General features: G+C 39.3%; 1 protein-coding gene across 1 annotated transcript in view; it reads right to left on the bottom strand.

Moving 5' to 3' along the window:
* ERBB4 (erb-b2 receptor tyrosine kinase 4) overlaps positions 1-14926 on the bottom strand; it is an 819609-nt gene that overhangs the window by 30514 nt on the left and 774169 nt on the right. The window contains exons 23-26 of the mRNA XM_025202487.1: positions 11656-11731; positions 9513-9659; positions 6214-6311; positions 3752-3922 (exon numbers count right to left, since the gene is read on the bottom strand). Coding sequence (XP_025058272.1) covers positions 3752-3922; positions 6214-6311; positions 9513-9659; positions 11656-11731 — 492 coding nt within the window. The remainder of the gene's footprint in view (positions 1-3751; positions 3923-6213; positions 6312-9512; positions 9660-11655; positions 11732-14926) is intronic.

The following is a 14926-nucleotide window of genomic DNA, read 5'->3' as shown; positions in this document are numbered from 1 at the left end:
GTTTATTTCAGGGGAAGGAGGAAGGAGAGTGGGGAACACCTTTTTTTTCTATGGCTACTGTGTACAATGAGTCCTGTTCACCACTAAGCTGCTCTAGCAGTGCACTAATATTGCCCTATTGCAATCTGAATTGACCTATATTTGCACACATGCCTGCGTGGCTTCTGGTTGGTAGCTTTTACAAATACATTTAAGACATGTGGCATTTCTAGGAAGAGACTGAATTTTATTTCCTGACCCAAGACATTGAATATGGCTCAGGGTTATAAAGGTTAATTAATACCCCCGCACATGACAGAAGTCAGTCTCCAGTGATTCCAACAGCTGGTATTCTATATTAGTTGTACATTCTTCAGCCACATCCTCAGCTGTGAATGGAGCCCCTATGGAGTATAGTATGCTGCAATCAGGGGATGTGAATACTGGATGCAGGCTCCCTACCCGCTACCTCAATGATTACCTGGCCCAGAAGGCTTGGCTCAGAGTATGTAAACCACTGGAAAAGCTGAATATCAGGAGTAGTAAAAAACCTCCATTTCTACATGATATGGTAGGGAAATTCACACCAGTACAGAGCTATGGAGATAAGGAGAATGAGCTACTGTCATTAAATTGGATGTTAAAACCCCCACTGACTTCAGCAAAAAGGATCACAGTCTCACACCAAGATGGGAAACTGAGAGTGATTGTAAGAGATAAGGAGGAGATGGAGCCTCTCCTTGTGGCATTCAGAATGACTAGGGCCCCATTCCTGCACCCACACGGAGCCCCAAGGGCTTCAAAGGACCCACACCTATGTATGCAGCTGCATGACTGGGATCTTAGGCTACATTAATGCTATAAAAAGCCACTTCAATTTTTTAGATAAATTCACTTGGACTGTGTTTTGTGTTTACCTTCCATGCATAACCTGGCAAGCGTGCTGACTGCTCAAACAGCACATTTAAGAGACTATCTCAGAACATTCACAATGTTTTCTTTGCTGGAATTAATTCCCTGAGCTCAGACCAACTCCTCTGTCAGGCTGGCTCTGAAGATAGATGGGGAAGGCAGCTACTGAAAATGGAGGTGCCATTTTCACATCAGTACTTTTCAGTTTAAATTGGCTCTGATATTAGCAGTATTGCCCTTTTCAGTATGTTATGGGTGAAGTAAATACCGTGGTGCCTGTATAGTAAGGGCCCCATATATCTCCTCACATCAGGGTAAATGCTGTAACTCCAGTCCAGTCAGTGGAGTTCCTCCTGATTTACATCAGTCCCTATATGAGAGCAGAACTAGATCTTAAAATGTGCAGGTACCCACTGTCTTTTTCTTCTCACAGTTTCATTAGAAGTTGGCAAAAATGGAAACAGAACCTCTCTGGAGGAAAATGAGAGTAAAATGAACTCATTTCAGCTCAGCATGAGCATTAAACATGAGTTCTAAGTCTAGGCTGGCAGTGACTTTAAGAAGAGAAGTTGCAAGTGGAACTGAACCTCAATTACACACTTTTGTTGATGACTAAAATAAGTTCCATGTATCTAATTAAAAACAATGGCAGAATATTTAAAATATGCTGACATTTTAGGAGGGGGTAGATTTTGGACCTCCTTTTTGTCGATTAATTACCACCTTATGCCATGAGAAACAGAATGACTTTATGCAGAATAAGGTACTTTGGGTGGCAGTATCTAGATGTAGCACTGTTCTGCTCTTTTACAGATTACTTTTCATAAGTACTATTTATTGCCATTCATGTGCAATGTGATCAGTCTATTCCCACTCATAAATCTGGAACAGTCTGGACTATAGAGGATTCAAAAGAATATTTCTAAACCACAAAAAAAAATGTTTCCCTGTCAATCAAAATATAGAAGTAAACAATAATATTGATAGTTATGCCATATTCTTGCCAAATTTACAGTCCAGTTTTATTCACTGAATACACTTGGACAGTTTGGCTCAGCCTCAGCTATGGCTCCATAAATAAGTCTCTAAACAATTATCCTGATTCAGGAAACCATGTAAGCTTATGCTTAGCTTTAAGCACATGCAGAGGTTCCGCTCAGTTTCATTAGGATTCCAGCATATACTAAAATATTTCCTTGAGTTAAGTACTCTTTCTGATTTGTCCCTCCACTGTGATTCTTCCACTGTTAGCCTTTATAGACCTGATTAAATACTTCTAATTCCTTTGCATTTGAAGCCTTACTTCCTTGCTTTGGTGAAAACACTTTTTTAAAGTGTAAATCTCCTGTTAGACCAGCAAAGCCAGTGCACTAATGGAAAAAGGAAGAAGGTATGGTCCCATGACTAGGCAGGTAGCCAGCAGCTCAGGAGCCATGGGTGGGTTCAGTTCCTGGCTCTGCGGTAGACTTCCCTAGTGACCTTGCATGAGTCACTAACCCTCCTGTATCCCATCTGTCAAATGGAGATAACAGCATGTCCATACCTCCTTGGAAGGTTGTGAGAAAAAATACATGAAAACTTGGGAGGCACTCAGACAACAGGGGAATAGGAGCCACAGACAGGAGAAGCAGCTAGATTCCAACCTGCCTCATGGGCTAGGGATAGACATTACACAGAAAATGGTGTAAGTGATCACAAGCTGGTTTAAACCTGTAACAGAACAGATGCTCAGTGCACATAAACTAGTTTGAAAATGGCCGAAACTGGTTTGAGATAAACCTGGTTGAATGTAGTATCAGACTTAATTGATCTGGGTCAAACCAGTTTATGCAATATCTGTCCCAGACCCCTTCCTGGTTTAAGATAAACCAGACACCCCAAGCATTCCGGCATGTTCTTTGGGTTGGGTGGAGCACTCTGCTCCAAAGCAGGGCTGGCCCCTCCCCTCTGCTCCCTTGCTGCAGCTTGGCACAGACTGCAGGCGTCCCTGCTCCCCCCTCTCTTCCCCATCCCCTCTGCCTTACAGACACCTCTCAGCATTAGCTATCAGATCACATGATGGCTATGGTCTGTGCTATGGCAGACAGAACAAAGAGAGAATCAACAGGTAGTTGGTAATGTCCCTCTGTTGTTTTTTTAATGAGGTGATAAACACTGAGTTAGGGCTGATAAACGCCATTATCAATTCCCTGCTGGGCTGGTCAGAAGTGGAGGAACACCTCCTAATCAGAGTGTCCTGCCAGGGCCTGGCCATGGCCCCCCTCAGCTCAGCCCTGTACAAGGGAAGGGAGGGCTGCTCTAGCACCCCTCAGCTTCTAGTGTGAGCCACTGCGGAATATGCCTGCATGTTTGGGATGTCTGTGCAGTTACAAAGTGATGTAGCCCAGCCAGGTTACACTAACCTGCAAAGATTGAATCAATTCAGGCTCAGGCTTTTTGAATGTCTCTCCCTAGCCCTGATGCTCCAACAGGATTGTCCACAACAAACCAGCTGCCCTCAGTTACACCTGTATAATCCCTTTCAAGATAAAGAGGTTGCATGGGTTTCCATTAAGGAACACTCAGAGCAATAGGATCTTTATTCCTGGCCAGGAGGAGGCAAAATCCAGAAAGAATGCAGCTTAACTTTACAAGCCCCATTTGAGCTTTCAGTCAACTGTTCAAAACATATCTTTTCTCACTTCTGAGCTGTCCTATTCATTTGGAATTCACGAGATGCAATAAACAGGGACCCAGTGATGCCATTTTTATAGTCACTCTCTAGACACTTTAGGCTTCAAGTTTGCAGAGTAACTCAGGATTATGTTTGACTAGACTACATAATATTCTCTCCATGCTTTTTAGCAGAGGTTGCTCTTACCCTGTTGGAGTCAATTCTTGCCCTGGAAGTGTAGATGGGAGGAGGGATGTTAAACGCTTGTGGAACAAGATATTCTTCAGCATCCATCATATCTTCCAGGTCCTCCTCATCCAGTAGATTTTGGAAGAATTTGCTGTCATTAGGGCTTGGAAGCTTCATACGATCATCACCCTGAATGTATCCCATGATTTGGAGGAAGATAACAAACGGATTAATTAATTCTCTGGGCTGGGGCACTCACCCTTCATACACCCTCTCCATCACAACACAAAACCAACAAATATTACTTTTCATGTGCAATGTCACTATGGCTGCATAATTTATTTTGCTGGGAATCTGCTGACAGAAAGGGAATAACTATCTAAATTACACCAAACAATTTTGGCACTCCTGTTATTGAACTTTTTTCTTTCTTCTTTAAAGCAAAACTCAATGTGTGACCCAGTTGACCAGCTTCTGACAAGGCTTGATGTATTTGGAGAAATATTTGAGATATTAATGCTCACACAGAAACAAAGAATGACATGGAAACTGCTGGGTCCTTTTGTATGCTTTAGGTTTTTTTTGTTTTTTCTTTTCCATTTGTGCCTTTGAGATCTCATGGGACTAAATTTCCCTCTTATCTGTGGGGAAGGACATAAAGAATTTAATAGGGATAGAACCAAAAGAAACTGAACTGGGTTAGAATAAAACAAACAACAAAAATGCTACTGTGTTGTAGTAGCACCCAGGGTTCCCAGTAAGGGATCACAGTCCTACTGTGCTAGGAGCCGTATAAACAAAGATCAAAATTCTGCTTATATTATAGAAACTATGAAAACTAACATAAATTAAAAGTGAATGACAACAACACTGGAAACTTACGTCTTACTGTAGATCATAAATGATAAAAATATCTCTTGTAGAGAATCGTATAGGTTGGTTAAAAAATGCCACAGAAAAATTATCATTCCTGATTACATTATTATTGGGCTTTTTATGAGGGCAGTGATATTACTGAGTGTAGAGGAATATTTAGCCTTTACGGTCCAGCCAGGCCACAAAAGAAGCCAGATGGCTGGCGTAAAATGGTAAAATATGGTACTCTTCAAATTATGTAACAAAACCCCTCAAGAATTATATTAAAATATAATGAAAAGAAGTGTAAGGAATATGGGAAAATATTAGCCAGTAAAATCAATTAAAATTTTTTGGGGCTATAGCAATTTTTTAAAGCAGAACTCCCCTTTCAAGTCAATAGGGAATACTGTTAGAAAAAGGACACATTCTGGTGCCATTACTCATGCTGACTACTATCTAACTGCTCAAATAGTCCCCACAAGATTGTTCAAGGAGAATAAGACTATCAGAATCTGGGTCAGATTGATTTCATGATTTGGCCTTTGGTGTTTAACAATTATTTTATTGATGTTGCTATTTGTAATCACATTTCCTTTTGTATTGCTCAGGCATTACAGTGATGGAGACCTTATAAACTGACTTCATAGAAAGATGGATTCATTTCCTTTGGCTTGAATCTAAATTATAGCCCCAGTGCTTAAAAACGTGTCAACATTTTTTTCCCAGGGAATCAAGCATTAGTGTATTGAATTCTTTGAATGAATGTCTTCAGTAAAAAGAAGAAAATCCTCCTTCCTTGTGCTTTTCAGTTTGATGGGGTAAAATCTGATAAAAACCACAATGTAAGAGAGAGGATGCCAGCCAAGGACTGGATACTGAGAGGCCTCTATCAGGGGGTGGGGACAGGGAGTAATCATCTCACTGATGCTTGAGCTATTTTGCAAATTGGTAGCACCGTAACATGAAAATTATTGGTGAAGCTCATTACACCCACATACGAGATTCAGGTTCCAGGCCTCATAGAGGATCTGGAAAGCAAAATCCCATATATACCTGGGCAGGTCATCAGAGATTAGCAAGCTATAGCAAATACAGAGACTTAGGGCTCTTTCCATTACAGCCTTGTGTGCAGACCTCTAAGGTCAGGGCAGATAACTTTCCTGTATCACATAAGAGGTGTACATAGGCAGCTGCTATGAACACAGTTTCTCTAGGCACTGACTATTCTCAACCGGTGATGAAGGCCTTGTACTTGACTTTCCTGCAGGCAAATTTCACTTTACTAGAGTTTCCTTCTGATTGTAATACTAAATACAGTTCTCTGCTTTAAGTATTTTCTACACTAATACCATGCTATAACTTCAACAGAAGTTGCTTGGCACTCACTGCTTTGGAAAAATTAGACCATCTTGGTATGGGCCTAAATATGGATCTAGGAGCTGAATTTCAGGTGCTCATTTTGTCAAATCTTGGCATAAGCCTATATTTTCAGCTATTTTATAGTATTACAATCACTTCAGTTCTCTGTTAGTGGTGATGCAAGACCTGCTGATGCACATTCATCAGTGTCATAGCTCTATAGGCAGAATTAAAATTATTTGCAGATGTTCAGAATTGCTGACCTGAATAACCAGGTATCTTTGAGGGTCTCGAGCCATTCTTGAAAATTCAGCAGCCAGCTCCTTGAACTTAGGCCGACTGTCAGCATCAATCATCCAGCCTAGGAACAAATGTAAAGAATAAAAATTGGTTTATTAAGAACAAGAAAATTTATTCAGTGCTGAATAACCTGAAAAACAATCCCACGTTTGAGATGTAAAGTTGTCTTTGATGTATTTAGTCAACAGAAAAAAACAGAGTTAAAGGGTTCAAGAAACTTGGGAAGAAAATAATACACAATGCATCTAAAATAGAAAAAAGCCTGATCTTTTAGTTAATGCACTAGAGATGGGGTTCAATTCCTGGTCTCTAATTTATTTTCTTCTGTGACCTTAGGCAAGTACCTTCAATCCTTAGTGCCCCTGTTGCCTATCCCTAAATGGGAACAATAATACCACCTTTCCACCCTTCCCTTGTCTGTCTTGTCAAATTATTTCTGATTATGTCTTACTAAGGATCTGTACAACCCTAAGTATAATAAGGTCTTGATCTCAACTGGGACCCTTTATGCACAATCAACATGCTGCCATTGTGTCAGATAAAACAACCTTTTTCAGCAGATCTACTGTTTCTAATATCTCTGATTATAAAAGCTGCTAAACAAATCTGAAAGCCCTCTTCATTATGTTTGCTTCTTCACCTTTCAGGTAATTCTGTATTAGAGCTTACATCCTCAATACTGCTGCAAGCATAAGCCTTGCTGATGGCTACTGCTATTATTGAGATCACTTCATCTCAGCATACAAGGACACTTCTTACAAGTTCTTCCCCTCATTCTTTCAGAAAAGTCCATTAGGAAAAATAGCATTCCTTTTCAATGTCTGCTACAAAACAAACCAATGGGTGTATTCTGCACAGCAACAGCAGTCACTTTCTCTCAGTGCTAGCCTTTCCTAATAAAAGATACTGTCAGCAGTTTTCAAGGAACTTGTCTTTATTTAGCAGGAAGTCTAAATGAAGTGGACTGTATCTCTTTATAGTCCTATTATGATGAAGTGGTGACCAAGAAGTAAAAAAGCTAAGACTTTCTTAGCATGTAGGATATTTTGTAAGACAGAATACTCAATCTATTTGCATCTTCTTTTAATGCTGTAGAATGCTTCTTAACCATTAGAACCCACATTCTGTTTGAATATCCTGATGCTTGATCCAAATGAGAAACTTTCCCAGTTGCTCAGCTGTTCTAATCAACTACTCCATTTATAGGCTCTTGTGTTAGATAAGTAGTGTCCAACCCATGGCACATGGGCCACAAATGGCACAGGCAGCTTGTGTGTCTGGCACATGAAGCCTGGGAACTGAGTTAAAGGGGACACTGGTGATGGAAGCCAGGGTGGTACTTGGGGAAGGGAAGGGGATAAGGACTGGAGTGGCATTTGAGGAGATCTAAGTTGAGGGTCATTGTTGGTTGGAAGGCTTAGCCTTGTGGGAACCGTGGAAGTAGGTGCTGCCTAGTTCAGTATTGCCATGTCCCAGTAGCAGCGGTAGTAGGATTCAGTGGTACTGGGTAGCAGCAGTAGCTGATTATTAGAGTGGCACTGTTTCATACTTTGGACTTAACTTATGGCACACTTGCCAAAATGGTTGGCACCATTATGTTAGAGGATGACATCATAATCCAATGCTCTCCTCTTTTTTTCCCCATATGTAGTAGGGCTATTAATTGCTGTGAGCCTGATTCTGCTTACTCATAAGCAAAAAAACTTATGCACATCAACATGCCAGCTATCAACAGGACTGTTCACAGACATGAGTTTTATTCAGCCTGAATAAGAAGCACCAAATTAATTTCTAGGGGAGACGTGATATATTAAGGGGAATTAATCTATGGAGGACAATGCATGTGATTTGTATAAAAGTAATATTTGAGCCACAGATGATCAAAGGTTAGAAGGGATAGGTTGCCCTTGAATCAATGTTGTGCAAGATAAATGAACAGGTCAGTATATGTTGAACAAAATTCCCTCCACTTATCCCTATTTAAATTGTTCATGTGTATAAATTTTATCCTAAAGGTAACAGACTGGTGTGCTGGAGACTCAGATCCTATTTACCTACTTATCACGTACAGTATATAAGGCTGAAATTCATATTACCCCCCAGTGCTCTATCAGAGTACTTCAAACCTAATATCATGCTTGGCCAATCTGCCTGCAGTCTCAAGGAGGGACTCTCTTAATACAAAGGGTTAAGATTTTTATGATGTATACACTTACTCACTGGGAATTAGATTTAAACTATTAAACTAGCCTAACAGAAATCACCAAACATCCCTGTACTGTATATGTGGCAAACTTCCATCAGTAATGACTAGTGATGGATTCAATCTGGCCAGTTTAGGGGTGAAACGAGACTATATCTCAATAGTGAATTCTTGTGTGATATAGTATACCCATGTAATGTTACAAGACACATGTTGGAAATGCAAGTCTGACAAGAGAGATGTCCCAGGTCTCTTATTAAGCATATATATTTGCCTCCTTCAGTTTAATTTCTTTGTTCTCACTTTTTGTGTTTGAATTAAAAGGAAAAGGCCCATGTCAGATGGATGAGGCGGCTGTATGTTAATCTCATTTAAATTAAGTCAGGAAGACCACAGAGACATTTCTAATTCTTTTTAAATTAGAAGCCTCAGCTTTGAGGATAACTTTTCTAGTATGAATGTGCTGGGGGAAAGGGTGGCAGGGTATGTGAGAAGCCAGATGCACGCTATTTTCATCTTGTGCTAAAATACAAGGGGTATTGGATGTGACTGGGAACACTAACAAAAATAAATCCTCAGCTAGACTTCTTATATCAATTCAGTTTCTTTTTAGTAATAATAATAAAAATAGTAAAAAAAGTAAGGGTTTCTTTCCTCAATGATTGGAATAGTGTTCTGGAACCAGTTTTTCCCCTTGCACCCCTCTCTACCTAACTACCTATGTATTTTAATTATATTTAATGTTATCTTTTTAACATCAAAATAATTGTCATGGAAATGACAAGGGTTTACAATAACAATCATACAATTTTGACTTCATAGCAAGGATGTGAGATACCATCTGACAATAACAAGAAGCTGAGATAACGCAAGCCTTCATGGTTAAATTCATATCCTTTACAATTGCAAAGTGTGCATGCAGTGTTCGAATGTAATTTACAATATATTAGGAAGCTCTTGTTCTGCATTATTACCCAGTACTGCTAGTGACTGCAGATGCAATGGAGTCGGGTTCTGCTAGCACTAACCCTAATAAGTTTAAAAGCAACAATTACTCACATTTCACCATCACCATGTAAACATCAATGGTGCAGATGGGAGGCTGAGGCAACCTTTCCCCTTTCTCCAACAGGTCAGGAATTTCCCGTGTTGGGATTCCATCATAGGGCTTTCCACCAAAAGTCATAAGCTCCCAGATAGTAACTCCTGTGGAGGGGAAAAAAAGAATTTAAGACTATGATCATGTTCTTTTAAGTTCTAAAAAATGCCTTGGAGAGTGTATGTTAGTGACTCAATATTGGATTATAATGTGATGTAGACAACTGATTCATTCCTAGAATTGGTGCACATGAAAAGTGGATATAGCTTGTTCAGATGTGTGTTGGATTCACCATCTAAAGAGCACTGGAAATCTGGGAAGGAATTTCTCTTGTTTTTATTGGTTTAACAGAATGCATGACAGATAGGAGTAATAGAAGAACAAACAGCCTAGAAGAAATACTTGGTGGGAAAGTAAAAGGAAGCTGTAACAAAAGAATATGCCCTGCTCTTTATCCTATCAAAAAAGAAAATGAATGTCTGACATACAGTATTATTTTAAGGGAGGAAAACACTGATGTTCATTAAGTTATAGCATCCATTTCCCACAAAGGTGCAGAACTGAATATGATTATGTCATTGTCTTTGCCTTGTAAGTCAAACTGAGTCAGTTGTGTTATTCTTTCTTTAGATCATGTTATGGATTTGAGTTATGATAGTGCTATGCTTTAAAGCCAAGAGACTCTTTTTGAATAACCACAGGATTTGTTGGCAGCTAAGCAGGAAAATAAATACTACATATCATAAATAACAGAATTTATCCCAAAAGACAATCATCAATGTTGAAAATGCTGCTGTTTCCCTAAAGTTTCCTTTGCTTTGCTTTTATTTTATCGCAAAGGTCACTTAAAACATGACTCAAACCTGACAACCATATTTTTGTCATACTAATATAAGGAGAAATAGATAACAATCGACATCCATAACACACATACATTTTCTCCTACATGCACTTCTTCATTGATGTGCAACACTTAAACTTTGTCATTTGTTTTGGTTTTTTTTAATTTTAAAACACACATATGCCAGGCTTTCTGTTTTTAAATTGGGCAGCATAAATAATGGATGAATATGTCTATTTTGCTAATTGCAGCAAACATGCTTTGGGGAGGGAAAAAAAAATCTTGTTTTACTTAGTGTTTACAATTTAACTATAGTATTTCTTTCTCAGCTGGACAGAAAGAAGTTATCTACCAAGCAACAGCAAACTGTATTTTGCTTCTACCCACAGGTAAGAGTGAGTAATGAGATTTCAGATGATACTGTGCATCTTTTTTTTCAACGTCATTTAGAAACAGAAATAATAGATGAGGCCCAGTATTTCTAAATGCCTGTTAGGGGTTTGATGTGGTACAGATCTACTTATAAAGTTGCAGATTAACTAGTTCAGCCATTACCGATACAGTAAACAGGAAAAACACCATGGAAATATGAAACAACGGCTCATTCTGATATGATAGTTAACAGTTAAGCAAACTCCTCTGTTACCAGAAGACGTGATTATTGGAGTAGATTCCTTGTGGCCTGGCCTTTCCGAACTAATTTCAAATCTGTTTATCAAATTAATCCAAACCTGTATTAGTCAGCTTCTCTTCTCTTTCTCGCCTCTCTCTCACTGTATTGGTTCTGTTGTGACAAATTCCCTTTTATCTGATGGTAGTACAGAAACTGCCATAAACCAGATAATGTTTTTTGACATTCATGACTTCTAGAGTTAGATTTTCAAAGGACTGTAGAAAATTATGACCTGCAGCCATATTTCAACGAATCTGTGGCTAAACTAAAAGGAACTTTTTTCTGTCGCAATGATTGGCCAAACTGCTACCAAACCAGAGCTTGCGGCAGGCAGTCCAGCAGGGACATTGTGATAATGCATTTTAGTAAACAGGAAAATAACACAGGAGACAGGTAAAAATGCTATTTTGATTTATATATGTTTTAAACAAGCAGAAATGAAAGGCAATAGTATAAAATCCTTTAAGAAAAAAAGGATGATAAATAAGCATCTGTAACGTGCATGCTCACACACATACACACACGCAAACTTGGCTCAATGCATCACACAAGAGATGAATTCTTAAGCACAGTAACAGAGGAAATTTACCATAGCTCCAAACATCACTTTGATGGGTGAATTTCCTGTAGTGTATACACTCCAGAGCCATCCACTTAATTGGCATCTAGGGAAAGAAGAGATAATTGAAAGTTAGAAAAAAATAATAAATAAAATAACATTGATAGGTTCTAAACCAAGACATTCAGCACCTTCCGCTCTCTCCCTCTTTGCTATCTGGTAATTAAAAAAAAATACACATACGTCAGGACATAAAAGCTCAGGTGGCTAATACAAAATTGAAGTAAAGAAATCCTCTGCTATAGTTTTGCTCCCAATATCATTCAAGGAGCCCCAGTAGAAACAGTATAGCAATGATTTCCAATTTGTGCAACTCCACTGAATTCAAGTTTTTATTTCAATGTGACTGCATCAGAAAGATAATTTGACCCAATGAAGTTGTTCACCCACATAGCAGAAAGTCAAGTAGGCATTCCACCACCAGTGATGGAAACAATATAAGAATCCAAATAAAAAAGAATAAAATAGAAAAAAAATATAGATTTTTACCTGCAGGTTATGATAAGGCTAGAAATAAAAAGAACCATGTATCTTGTCGATCCTTCTTAGCCCTGGGTTTAATATTTAAGAGCCAAACCATTTGCCCAATATAAAAAGAGACGAGAGAGAAAGCCAAAACAGCATACCCAAGTCCCTGAGAATTTAGGGGACTGGAAAAATAAGCTTTTTCTTTTGGTTCTGACAAGTGTTTGTGAAAACTAAAGCACAAGCATCTTGGCTGTCCTTCAGTGAAGACATTTAATATTGCACTACACTTAAAAGCCTGCACAGAAATTGCAATACTGCAAGGTAATGAGATAATATTATGATAGATCTTAGCTTCTCTTTTTCACAGCTTTTGCATGTGTGAAGTGCCCAGTGCACGAGCTGTCTCTATACACAACTTCCACTGACATCAAATGGACAGTGACTGGAATAGTAATTGCCCTATAGAAGCAGTTTTGGGGTATGCATTGTACCCCACCAAGGGTCACCCTATTTTGGAATTACTGAACATGTGGTTTTAAAAACAAAGCACCAGATAAACCCATAGCTACAAGTGATCTGGTAAAAAATGAATGGATGGCAGGTGTATAAAGCAGCGATTGGGCCCTCATTCAAATTCTTAGGAAAATATCCTGTATGTAGTTGACTAGAATATAGTTATCTGTGTGGCAGGGATATAATTCGCTCTTAAATTGTATAGGTTGGTTTAATGCTTCTACTGAAGGGATATCCCCCTCTAATAAATCCTGGAGAACCTATTCTATTTCTGTACAAGTCCATTGGCTTCATTTCTATGAAAGTCTGTTGGACTTTTCCAGGCAGGAACAGTTTCTACAGCAGAGCTGTTTTATTCATCAGGTCCCAAAGCCCACTTAGCAAACTGATAATACAGATTTAAAATGCAAATGACTTCAGAGTTTGAAGCAACACTTCACAGAAGCAATGCAATGACATTTCTGATGCTAAATCCTACTTCAGGATTACCAGCAGTAATTTGGTCCAATAAATCCAAGGTGCTATCCCAGATCTGACCAGAGAAGAGTCAAGCTATGAAGACCATCTCTTCCTTTGCCATTCACTGGCCTATGAAGGAAGGGGTGGAAGAGAGGCAGAAGGGGGTGCTGTAGAGGAACTGGAGGAGTCAGGGAAGACAGCCAAAGCTCCACCCTCATTTCTGGAAAGTCCCTACAGTGCTGGGGAGTGGAGAAAGCAGCTGCTGACTCCTTTGAAGCTTCTTGCCTCACCAACTGTCTCCCTGTTATCCCTCGCCTCACAATTCCTGTGTGGTCCATGGAGCAGCTGGCCACAGCAACAGCACATTTAGGACAGAAGCCATCAAGCCAGGGAAATAACAAATAATGATAGCAGCTTCTTTCTTTTACTACTGTAAGTAAACAGAGAAAAAGAAGTAAAGCAAAGAGTGGGACAAGGCAAGAACGAATTTGGAAGAGACTCAGTATCACCAGAGACACCTCCAACAAGGTGATAGGAAAGGTTAGTGTGGGTTAACAGATATTCTGATTGGAGTATTTCAAAGATCCCTAAGTAGTGTCTGTGTGGAAATAATGTTTGGAACCACTTGAATATTGCTGCACATCTGTTTGGGTGCATTTAGAAAGTCCTGATACTGTAATCCTTTTTAAGGACCAGTATAGAATAAAAATTACTGGGATGCTCTGATAAATAATATGGGCAGATTAGTAGAAAATATCCCAAATACATTAGTTCAAAATATCTGTTTTATTGACATGTGGTGGATGTACTCAAGGCCATGATACGTAGCATCCTTCTGGAGATATCTTGGGCAAGTATTGGCAATATAACAAGGCACTAACAAGTAGAGTGCACAGAGTCTTTTATTTTGAGCCAACAGCCAGATTTTTGGAAAGCATATGTAAAAACTTAATGGGCAGGCTATAAACAAACATCTTCTGCAGCTTTCCATTGTGCCTGCTGGAACGAATTGTGTCTAGGAAAATGGACTCATAGTATAGAGTGAAGAAGAGCGAGTGTCATTCCCTACATGAATTTTTAGACAGACATTTTCACTGCAGTCAAGATAAGCAGGAAAATGGAAGATACAAGGACAAAAACAGGTCCTAATAATGAAAGCTGTTCAATTCTTGTTTAGTTGAATTTGTGATGAAACAATCTCTCCACCTGCAGAGAGGTTCAGTTAACAGAAGTGAACAGCTTTTATGACCAAGGCCTGTGTCTCAGCAGACATTGGGTCTACAAGAACTGTATATTTTATCTTACGTGGCTGCTAGACTCCCTAGGATGGTTAGTCCGTATAGGTGTATCAGTGTAACTTCACTGATATTAATGCCTTTAAAATGATGTGACAGAGTGAAGACTCTGTCAAAACTACCTTTTATAGCACTGAAACTGGCTAATATTTACAAAAATAGGATCTTAAACTTTGTCTCCAAAATTCACATTTAACAGCTTCCGCTAAGGTTTCATAGTTTCATAGTAGGTCAGGAGGAACCTGAACAGATCATCTAGCCTGACCCACTACCACAGGCAGGAATGACTGCTGGGTTCACAAGACCCCAGACAGGTGATCATCCAACATCCTCTTGAATTTGCCCAAGGTAGGGGTGAGGACCACTTCCCTGGGAAGTTGGTTCTGGATTTTGGCCACCCTAACTGTAAAATATTGCCTTCTGATCTCTAACCTAAACCTATTCTCCATCAGCTTATTACCATTGTTCCTTGTCACCCCAGGTGGTGCTGGGGAGAAAAGGGCTCT

The sequence above is a fragment of the Alligator sinensis genome, unplaced genomic scaffold (assembly GCF_000455745.1).
Source record: "Alligator sinensis unplaced genomic scaffold, ASM45574v1 scaffold730_1, whole genome shotgun sequence".
NCBI lineage: Eukaryota > Metazoa > Chordata > Crocodylia > Alligatoridae > Alligator > Alligator sinensis.
The sequence above is the reverse complement of the archived record's forward strand: the minus strand, read 5'-3'. Positions and strand labels throughout refer to the sequence as shown.